The 11,177-nt window shown below is 37.7% G+C and overlaps 2 protein-coding genes and 1 long non-coding RNA gene across 4 annotated transcripts; 2 read left to right on the top strand and 1 right to left on the bottom strand.

Moving 5' to 3' along the window:
• Positions 1 to 2,184: 2,184 nt before the first annotated feature.
• Positions 2,185 to 3,197, top strand: LOC133710935 (uncharacterized). The gene has a single exon (XM_062137089.1). It carries the CDS (start codon positions 2,287 to 2,289, stop codon positions 3,004 to 3,006), a length of 720 nt encoding a protein of 239 aa, XP_061993073.1. The 5' UTR covers positions 2,185 to 2,286; the 3' UTR covers positions 3,007 to 3,197.
• Positions 3,198 to 3,766: 569 nt separating this feature from the next.
• LOC133710788 (probable LRR receptor-like serine/threonine-protein kinase At1g67720) lies at positions 3,767 to 8,048 on the bottom strand. Its single transcript, XM_062136918.1, has 9 exons — positions 7,542 to 8,048; positions 6,919 to 7,462; positions 6,393 to 6,835; positions 6,021 to 6,147; positions 5,818 to 5,889; positions 5,663 to 5,731; positions 5,264 to 5,335; positions 4,315 to 4,386; positions 3,767 to 4,206 (listed from the first exon to the last, which is right to left on the bottom strand). The coding sequence occupies exons 1-9, from the start codon at positions 7,600 to 7,602 to the stop codon at positions 4,164 to 4,166; spliced, it is 1,503 nt and encodes a 500-aa protein (XP_061992902.1). The 5' UTR covers positions 7,603 to 8,048; the 3' UTR covers positions 3,767 to 4,163.
• Positions 8,049 to 9,838: 1,790 nt separating this feature from the next.
• Positions 9,839 to 10,960, top strand: LOC133712041 (uncharacterized). Of its 2 annotated transcripts, none has more exons than XR_009847123.1 (2): positions 9,839 to 10,171; positions 10,669 to 10,960. It is a non-coding gene; the product is annotated as an uncharacterized LOC133712041 (long non-coding RNA). The 2 variants fall into 2 exon arrangements; XR_009847124.1 differs by having other exon boundaries at positions 10,368 to 10,960.
• Positions 10,961 to 11,177: the final 217 nt, after the last annotated feature.

Here is an 11,177-nt window from a genome sequence, read left to right as displayed (position 1 = left end):
ATTTCTACTAAGAAAATTAAAAAAAATAAAATCCCAATGAGTCTGATCATACACGCATTTCTTTCACAATTTTCCCTCCTCAATGAGTCTGATCATACACACATTTCTTTCACAATGTTTCTCATTCGCTTTTGCATTCTTAAATATATTCTCAAGATCGAATTTCTACCTCATTTGAACAAAAAAAGTAACAAAATCGAACCCGTTAGTCTTCAAAGTTTTATATAATAAATATACAATTTAAGTAGCAATAAGACTAGAAGACTACTAAGAGATGATTTTTAAAGACTAATCCAGAATCAATCAATTTTGATTTAAGACACAATATCAAATGAGGAAAAAACACACAGAAGACAAAAATGAATAAAATGGAGAAAGTAGTTAGCTATCGTTTGGTCTAGTAACATAAGTGGTTTACTTTTTAAGTGAAAAGTTCTGAGTTCAACTCCACGAACTAGTTGTTGTACATTTTTAATTGTAAAATGAACCAATTATTTGTCGACGTTTCTACTAGAAAAATTAAATCTCAATGAGGCTGGTCATATACACATTTCTTTTACAATTTTCCCATCACAATGAGTCTGATCAAACACAAAATTCTTTCACAATGTTTCCATCACAATAAGTCTGATCAAACAAACATTTGTTCCGCAATGTTTCTCAAATGCTTTTGCATTCTTCAATATATTCTCAAGATCGAACTATTAATTTCTACCTCATTTGAACAAAAAACTAACAAAAGCCAACCCTTTAGTCTTCAAATTTTTATTTAATAAATATACACATTCAGTAGCAATAAGACTAGTAGACTACTAATAAAAGATGATTTTCATCAATCCGGAATCAATCAATTTTCTATTAGGACACAATATCAAATGAGGAAAAGAACATTGAAGACAAAAATGAATGAAATGGAAAAAATAGTTGGCATTTCTCATCGCCTAATTTAAGTGCATTAATCCATCATACTGATGCATTAGCATAATTTAAGCATCACATGATCTTTTTTGTTGTTTATTAGATTAGCAATAACTTTAACACATTATTGTCTCCCTTAAGCATAGAACAAAGACAAACCTAACAAGAAAATTATAGAAGAGGGAGAGGACAGAGGAGGACCACACAGAATGCTAGGAGCTATGTGCTTTAACATTAATAATCACAGCGAATACCTACATTCAATAATAACCAGAGATTTAACCCCCAATGTTCATTAGCTGTCCTTGATTTTATTACAGCTACCCAAATCTTAATGGAAGCTTTTTAAGCTATGAACATGATATCTACCACTGCATGACCTTTCAAGATGGCAGAAAAACCATCCACAGATGAGAAAATTCACATGAAATACCAGAACCAGCCAAGCGCATCAGAAGGGTATCTTTGTCATGACACATGAGCAACACATATATGGATTCAGATCTCACATGGCAGAAAACAACCTTTCATGTGACCACATGTCTTTGTTTGGGACCCCTTCCATGTTATAGCCCTTGTAAGCTGGGGAGGTCAAACTAACAGAGCTCATCTTTGACTAATCCAGATTGTATATATCAAATGCCACTAAGAGTCTAAGCTAGCTAGATATAAGGTATTCTGGTCTAAAAAATTTCCTCCACCCAACTTTTTTTCTTTGAAAAGCAAAAGATCCCTATCAAAGCAGTACATTCAGGAGCATGCAAAGCTTATAGATCATGATCAATTTGCATAACAAAACTTTTTCTTATCATAATTGGGAAGAACAATAAATAAAACATTCATAGGTGCATGCAGAATTATGGTAAAATTTATAGGAAAAGTTCTGGATACACATCAAGGTAAATCAGTTACATACGACAGTATATATATCAACTTTCTATAGTCATAAATTCCAGCTTTTATAGCAGATCAAACTAGTTTACTTATACATAAAGTCAATCTACATATGGATCGAACTAGTCTACTTGATATATTGTGAACTCAATTTTGTAACACTAAAGACATATAGTAAAAAAGAATTTGTCTTTAAGTTTCGAAGGTCTCCATGTGCTGCTTCTATATTCTAAACAGAACCTGAGCTTTAATGTTTCACCTTCACCAGACCACCAGGTTTTTATAATCTCACAATCCAAACGGTTACTAGCAATAATGAAAATGGACAGACTATTAATTACTGAAACAGTAAATCATTTCCTTCCCTTTATATATATCACACCTCTTGCATTTGCTCAGAAAACACAGTTCACTAACTAACTCCCCATTCCCTCATTATTACCACTCTCCCTGGATTTTAAAAACCAAACCAAAATGGTATCCCTGGAAGTTGTTCAGACAACCTCTAGATCCATCGAGCCATCCTCGAGTCCCCGGATTTCTTTCTCTACCGATTTCCTCGACGAAAATGACTTCATCACTATTAGCCCAAATGCTCACGGTGAACTTCAAGACAGGAAAATGGAGTGTGATCAGAAGGCAAGAAATGCAGACTTTGAGTTTCTCTCAAACAATGTGAGTAGTCATGCCATGTTAACTGCAGATGAGCTCTTCTTTGAAGGAAAGCTCCTTCCCTTTTGGCAAAAGCAGCATGCCGAAAGGCTCAACAAGATTCGTCTTAAAACAAAGGACGATGAGATAAGCGAGGAAGAGGAAGAGGTAGTGAACAAGGAGGAAAGTAGAGGAAACTGGTTTGTCGATGATGACCCATCTCCAAGGCCACCGAAGTGCACTGTTTTATGGAAAGAGTTACTCAGGTTGAAGAAGCAACGTGCTTCAACTCTCTCACCCTCCTCTTCATCCTCGTCTTCATCATCTTCAAACTCGTTTGCTGATGTAGCCACAGCAGATCAAGAGAAGGAGCCGATGGGAAACAAAGAGAAGTACATGAAGAGGATAAAGAAAGGCTTAGAGAGAACACGATCAGCCAGCATAAGAATAAGGCCAATGATTAATGTGCCGATTTGCACACAGATGAAGAACAGTGCCTTACCACCTCTGTTTCCTCTCAGAAAAGGAAGACTAGGTAGGTGAGGATCATGAGGAAGAGAGGTATTAGAACTCGAGCTGATCTGCAGGATTTTGTTCTATATGTTCATTGTTTTCTCATTTGTTCTGCTTCTTTAATCTTTCTGTATCATGTTTAGAGTGTTGTTGATTTGGTGAATCTGAAGAATCATAATGTAAATGCTAACTTTCTAGTGTTGTGGAAGAGTATTAACAAATTCGATTAACTATCTTCAACTTTTTTCCCTTCTTGTATGGTCCCAAAGTACATACTCGTTTTCCGGAAACTGGCTCTCCTTAATAGGTAACTAGACAGTGAAATATATAACATTCAGGGGGTCCAAGATGAGAGGCATAGAATAGAAGCAAGAGGAATCTGATCTTCGGCCATAGCAATGATGAAATTTGAATTTATTGAGAAAGAGGTCCCGACCAATCGACCATATGGGTAGGATTTCCCATTCAAAATGGAGTGAAAGTAATACATGGTGTCAATGTAATAGGGGATTTATTTATCTGGAAAAGATTACTGCTGTAACTTATATTTTTACCTTTCCAAGTTATCAACCAGTCTCATTAGAAAAAAAAAAAATATATATATATATATATATATCAATCACAGAATGGAGGTTGTAGATTTCTAGTCTTCTAGAGGTAGAAGAGAATGATATCAGCAAGTTGTAAATTGACTAGTTCAGAACATGGAGCTATTCTTAGCAAATTGACTAGTTGTAAAACCAGCAATTAGGTCAAATGTCAACTCTACATAATCCTATTACGCAAGGAATGAAGTCATAGAAAAGAAAATATAACAAACAACAATTCATAGTGTACATTTGAAAAAATTTGTGTATTACAAAATTTAATATGGACAAGACAAGTGATACACAAACCAAGAGCATCAACCACCTATGCCAATAAATCAACGAATAGAAGCGAGTCACTGACTCTGTACATGAACAATCGATGATAAAACTGTAGGTTCTTGCATTTCATTGAAGACCTTGATTCCTATGAAAACTAACAAAAAAAAAAAAAAAACTAAGCATGAGAACTGGACTCTAGGATTAAGGAGCGTACAAGGGTCAATTTCCAACTTAAACTTTTGCAAGCTCTTTATGCATAGATATGCTTGAAGGTTCGGAGCAAGTTTCTCGAAAAAATGCAGGCACAATACTAGCTGTTCAAGAAGGTGGGGGTGCTGAAAAAGAATTTCCTGGAGAAATCCTGAAACACAAATCAAACTAATCAGTTTAAACTGCATTGAGAAAGTTTTGAATATTTTTTTTTTTGAAAGGAAGTTTTGAATATTAGGACCAGTGGGTATTTCTATACCTTAGATTCAACCCAGACTTTCCAGTAAGGCTGTTAGGAACTTGACCAGTGAGATTATTGTTTTGTAAAAAGCTGAAAGATATATAGAACACAAGTCAGAACATCCAGTATCAGACAGAAATTAGGAAAAATAATAATAATATATATATATGAGATAGAAAAAAACAATGTGTTGTCATCTAAAGTATCTAGATCTGATTCATCTGAAACCATTAACAATACACAATCACATCGCCTATCCTATATATACGTCCACCCTGGTGAAGGCCACTTTCTCATGCTACAAGGTATAGACTGACCATCAAACATTTCTATTGGCAGCCTTTTCTCCAACCAAAAGACAGAAAAAAAAAATGTTTTAACTGTAACATACAGCTCAATTAACTAATACACATTTTAGTTGCAGCAGTTCTGATCCTGATATGCTTTAAGAAGTGAACATTAACTAATACACATTTTAGTTGCAGCAGTTCTGAACTGATATGCTTCAAGAAGTGGGCATTTTCCAGTAACAGGAGAAGTGTATTAACTACAGGGGTTAAACCATTTTCAAAGGAACTGTATACATAAAGCTCCCAAAGCAAATATAATTAACTTTGACCTGAGATCTAACAAAGCTAGCAATTTCAAGCAGTATTGATTTGTTTGACAGCTCAAAATTACAACATATTAAATCAAGGGAGTGAAATTCACACTCCCCATTTTACAATCCACACTCCATGTTTCCATTTTTAGGAACTTAAATCTTTTTTCTTTAGTAACTTAGTTTTGTCTTTTCATAAGAATTTCAATCAAAAAGAGAAAGAATGAGCGTGGATTGTAAAATGGGGAGTGTGGATTTCACTCCCCTAAATCAAATTCCACTCGCATGTTCAAACAAATATACTTTGAAAGATCTCTTATCAACACCAAAAACGAGCAAAAGAATCTGACATTGACATTTACTTACAGTTCACGCAAGCTATCAATGTTCCCAAGCGATGAGGGAATAACTCCACTGAATTGATTGTCTTCCAAATGCCTTTAAGAATGAAAAGGAAACAAACATTGGGTTAGGAAAGTAATTTGACATTTCAGGCAAGGGTCATGTAAAGACTTGGATTCAGATTATTCAGACGAGACAATTGATGTGTGCAAGATAAAAATAAAATAAAATAAAAAAAATAAAAATAAAAACTGTAAATTACTATCAAACCACAAGTAAAATCCGTAATAATTCAGGTCCCCGATATCACGTTACCATTCACAGTTGCTCATTTGCTAATGATCCGTAGGACATCATGTGTTTCATTGCAAGCTAAAAAATACAACAAGAACGTATTAAGGGAAGTAAAGGGACACAACTTACAGTGTTTCCAGTATCTTCAATGAACTGAGATCAGGAATAGGTCCTGACAAATTGTTATTCCCAAGCCAGCTATCAAAAGAATTCAAAAATCAATAATTCAGAAAACATGTACTTTCTTCTCAATTGAAATAGACAACAAATTTTCAGAAACCTACATGTCAGACAATGCAGTCATATTGGCAATATTCGGTGACAGTGAACCAGAAAGGCCCATATTTGTTAGATTTCTGGAAGCGTGAAGAAGTAGAAGTAAGCTTTTGTCATGTCAAGCAAAGTAGAATAAGAGAATAAAAAAGGAAGTATTTGATAAGTAGTACAAAATCAAGCATGAACAAGATAATAAAAAGTTTCAACTCACAAAGAGACCACACGAATTCCAGAGCATGCAATGCCTGTCCACGTGTACTGACGGGGAAGACAGGGATCACCATTCCAGTTAGGCGGAGGGTTCTCAAGACTCTCTTTTACTCTTTCCAAAGCAATAACTGTGATAAGAAAAGCAATTCCCATCGAGAATAAAAATCACTAGAATGACTTGCTATAAACTGTGAGTTGATGCTTGCTATCAGATTAAGCCTAGGTAGAATTTCCATCCAATGGTTGCTGAGATTTCCCCCATTCAAAATCTTTCCTACATTTCCATCAAGTTTTTTCTCCCCACAATTCTTAAGCTCAGAAATCAAAATGCAACCATACAACACCAAACCAAAAAATAAGCATAGTAGCATACCATCTCGAGTAAGAGTTCTTCCTCCGAGGGGCAACACCTGAAAAGCCTCGCCAGCATTAATCGAAGGACCAAGTACAGACCCAGAAGAAGGGGTCAAAGTAATATTTGTAGTACCACCAAGAGGCCACTTGGTGGCATAGACCACAAGCCCTGCTTCTGTCACATTCAAATCTTTGTAATATGGCACACTATTAATGAATATGCTGAAAACTCTATCCCTTGAATCCGCAAAGTACAGTGCAATGTAATGGTTTGCATCCTGAACCGGCTTTGGAGGCCAATTCAACTCGATCGATAGGGACTGGTTAGTCGTCAGCTCGCTTTCGAAAACCTTCAAAGGGGGCAAGTTCCATAACCCCGAAACAGATACATTTGCATTGCTCGAGTCATTAATGGTTTCTCCAAATGGCTCCCAGAATCGATCAAACTGATCATCTGGGTATCTGAAAGTTACCCAATTTCAGATTCTAACTCACACAATAACAGTAAATTTCATTTCAAGCCGAGCAGAGAGTCAAAGACATACCTAATGATGGGTCCGTTGTACCCAAAGCCGTGCCTTGCGACCAAGCTGAGTCCATTGGACTTGAAATCCGTAGAGTTGTACAGCGAGTCGTGGAGAATCACAAACTCCAAAGCGGATATAAACGGGTCGGAGTCGGTATACGTATTCGCCCCGACGCAGACGCTCATGGTCTTACCCTGCGCGAGAAACACCCCCTCGTAATAAGACGACATGCCGTTGACGTAGTCCTCGGTGGTGTTGACGACGGCCCAGAAGGTGCCGTCGATGATCTGGTCGAACACCGGCGGCGAGCTCGGGCCGTTGACTCCGCCGTAGTAGTAAGTGGTCCGGACCATGTACTTGGCGTTGCGGTAGACCTGGACGTTGTAGCAGTACTTCCGGCCGGCAATGTTCGGGAACGATCGGAGAGTGGTCAGGATAGGGACCAGGGCTGAAGTGTTCAGCGTTTTCGTGGTTCCACCGCCGGAGACGAAGCCGGTGTCGGGGAGCCATTCGCGGCCGTCAATTTTGGATTCGACCACTGCGCCGCAGTTGATCAGAGTACCTGTAAAACCGGAAGAGTTTAGATAAGGAGAAAGACAGAAAGTGATATTGTTAAAGGGAGAAGGGGTTGACGGAAGTACCTTTGGGTTGAGAAAGGGAGATGGGGAGGAGGGAGAGGAGGAGGAGGAGGGGGAGGGGCATGGTGGAGGAGGGAAGAGGAGGGTGGGGGGTTTGGGTGGGAAGAGTAAATTGATGGGTTTGGTTGGGAGGGTTGTGCAAGGAAGGAATAGGCTAGGAGAGAGCGGTAGTAGGAGAAAGAAGGTGGAGTTGGGGGAGGGGAAAGGTATTGGTTTGGTAAAACGCGGGAAAATGAGGGCCGGGTCAGAGGCGGTGGGTGGGTTGCGGGGTCCACTCAGTAACTGATTCTTCTTCTTCTACATTATACCGCCGTAGACCCAAAAAAAAAAGTTTGCACTCTGGTGTACACTAACTTGGAAATTACTCGAGGTAATAGAGTTCGGAAAGGAGAATCATCCTACTCAGTATTAGGGTTTTCTTAGCCAATTTCGTTTTGATAGAGGGACTTGTGGTCAGTTGCATTGTGGAGCTGTTTGAACTTTGAAGTGTCGCTTTTGAAGATATAGGGACGTTTTAATTGCTACCAGAAGGCTGGCATAAATAGAAGAACTAATGAAGCTGCAGCAACTGACAAAACGAGTGAATACCAAACAACCGTAATCCACGCAGAATATCGGTTTGTAGTCGTGATCAATTCATGACGGTGAATGAGCTGTTCAGTTCGAGACATTTTTCTCGCAATCAAAATGAAAAATGGTTATTTGAACTTTTGTCATGCTCGTCGTCCGCACTTTCTTTGGCTGTGGATTCGGGCAGTGACTCATTGCCGTGTGTAGGGACTTTTTTATTAGCATTCTATTCCAATGAACAGTAATGTGCTATGTTTACCTCCTAAAGCCAACGTGCAAAATATTAAACTAATACAGCTTTGGTGTTTGTTAGTGTTACCTAATGTCCTAATGATAAATGACCAAATAGATACAGTCCACCAAGACATGAAAAAGAAGAAGAATAAAACTCACATACTACTTGATCTATTTTAAATTATTAGTGTTTCCAGATTTCGAGTATGTCTTTTTTTTCTTCCATTTATATATAATACTAGCAACATGCCCGCATTTCTCGCATGGTGATTTGATTATTTTTTTAATTTTATATTTTTATCTATTTATATTTTATTGACTTAATTTGATAATTATGTTATGTAAGAGTTTTATAGACCCTTCAAAATTTAGTAAATCTCTTTGACACCAAAAGAGGGCCTCTATTTATAGTAATAATAGAGATTAGTCCAAAATAAAGATTTTAAAAAGTATGTTAAAATTTTATTAATCAATAATATCGGTGAAATCAAATAAATATAATAACATTAAGTGAATCATCTTTTTGTGTACCACCTACATCTTACCTGATGTGGCACAGCCACGCCATTTAATGAAATTTTCTAATTCGTTGTGCCATGTACCACATCAGTTGGGATGCAGGTGAGATATGAAAATGTGGTTCACTTTTCAATTAAATACGACGAAGTCCTATTTTTGTTGTTGTTGTAAAAAAAAAAAAGGCTTAATAACCCAAAAAAATATATATATACACTAAGTAACAATAAGACATGCCATCAACACACTATCGTTATCTTCCTTAAAACGTTTTGTGAAGTAGTCAGCATGGTCTTTAAAAGATGCAGACCAAGATCCAAAGTACAACCAAAATAAGCCAGTCCATCTACCATTATACAACGAACTAGTCATACTCATAAATTATTAGACTGTCACTAGCATGCTTATGACAATGCCACTCGCTTGCTCATTGTCTTACTTATTAATCAATTACACTCTCATTTTTCACGCACAACTTCATACCGTGTCATTAGAGCACTCACTAATCTTTATGTGGATTATAACCAAACCACACCAAAACAATCGTTGTCATTTGAACCTTCTAACCTTTTGTAAAACATAACCTCACCAAAATTAATAGGATAATTTGTTGAGATCACCCCGAATATTTACACTACCCAGAACTGATAGGCATCATCAGAGAATCATCAAAGATTTTCCTCTTCTGTTTTTTTTTTTTTTTTTCCATCAGAAGAATAATCAGAAACGGATGTATGGATATGGATGGGGTAAAATAACCAGGTAGTCTGCTAGAGTAAGCCCAAAGGAAAGCAATTGAAGTGCGGCACTACTGGGAGAATGGGGCCGAAGTGCCAATCCTTAATTTTGGCTGGTACAGACTACAGACTGCAGACTGCAGACACGTCCTCTTTTTTATAATTTTATTTGGTGATCATCATTGGATTCCATAATTCTGTGGCTGAATTCCGCAGCTGTTATTTTCTTTCTTAGATAGTAGGCCTGGCATTTGAGCCCGTGACCCGCAAACCCGCCCGAAATCCGCACGGTAAAAGCCCGCACGAACCCGCCCATTTATTAAATTCGTGCTTAGAAAGCCCGCACGCAAAAAGCCCGCAAATTAACGGGCCTTGCGTGCTAAGCCCACTGGAACCCATTGGAACCCGTTTACTTCCAAACAAACCCACTCCGACCCTTTCGACTCAGCAACTCTCTCTCTGTGGAACGCAACCCTGAATCTGAGCAGTGAGCACAGCAGCCTCCCATTCATTTCCGTCACCCAAATCCCAACTCTCTCTCTCTCTCATCTCTCTCTGCGCGCCCAATTTCTCAAGGTATTGGATATGTCTTTGCTTTGGGTTTTCTTCGATTCCGTGCAGTTTTTGTATCTGGGTATTGCTTTTTATAATCTGAAATCTGGGTGTGTATTTGGGTTTGAATGATGGAGTTTTTGTTGTGATAGATTTCTGGGTTTTTTTTGTGATTTTGTACATCCCAGTTTGTTGAATGATGGAGTTTTTGTTGTGATAGATTTCTGGGTTTCTGATCTAATCATGTCCAGTTTCAAAGCTTCTGCAATTTGAATTTTGTTGCTGCATGTTTAGTTAATTGAACACCCATGCCAGTTGACAAAGAGATGGAATTTGAATATGGTTGTACTGTTGTAGCATGTTTTTGTTGTTTATATGAAGAACTAGAAACTGAAGGATCCAGATGAGTTTATGAGATTGGTTGAAGTTTTTGTGCTGAGTTTCCTTGCCGTGATGGATGATCTGCATAGAGTGTGGTTTCTGCTTATTTTTAGTTGTTCGCTACTTTATTTTCTGTTCAGGGTACCGTAGAAGCATGAATTGTGCTATAGAAGGTCATAGGAAACGAGAAGGGAGAGGGAATTCATGATTATATGTGGTGAAATCGAAATTGATCGTGAGGTTATTGCTGGAACTGAGATAGTAACATAATGAGTCTGTTATGACACACAAATTCGTCATGTATTGTTTAAAGGGGGAAGTAATTTTAAGAACTACATGTGGTTGCTTTAGTGCTTATTCACTGTACAGAATGCAACATAATAGCTTCCTTTAGCATGGTATATATTTGGTTGATGTGGAATTTTATGTTGATTTAATGGATTTGGAAAAAAAAAAAATTATATACATAAGTCTTAATTCTAGTTGCTTAAAAAAAAAAAAAAAAAAATCTCTTAACGGGTTTTTAACGGGTTCCAACGGAAAACCCGCAAACCCGCCGGGTTTAGCCCGCGAAACCCGTTAACTTAACGGGTTTTTACCGGGTCGGTCCGTTAAAAACCCGGCCCGTTAAGAACCCGCACCGTACCCG

Source organism: Rosa rugosa, chromosome 5 (genome assembly GCF_958449725.1).
Source record: "Rosa rugosa chromosome 5, drRosRugo1.1, whole genome shotgun sequence".
Classification (NCBI taxonomy): domain Eukaryota; kingdom Viridiplantae; phylum Streptophyta; class Magnoliopsida; order Rosales; family Rosaceae; genus Rosa; species Rosa rugosa.
Note: the sequence above shows the minus strand (reverse complement) of the source record. Positions and strands in the feature narration are given on the sequence as shown.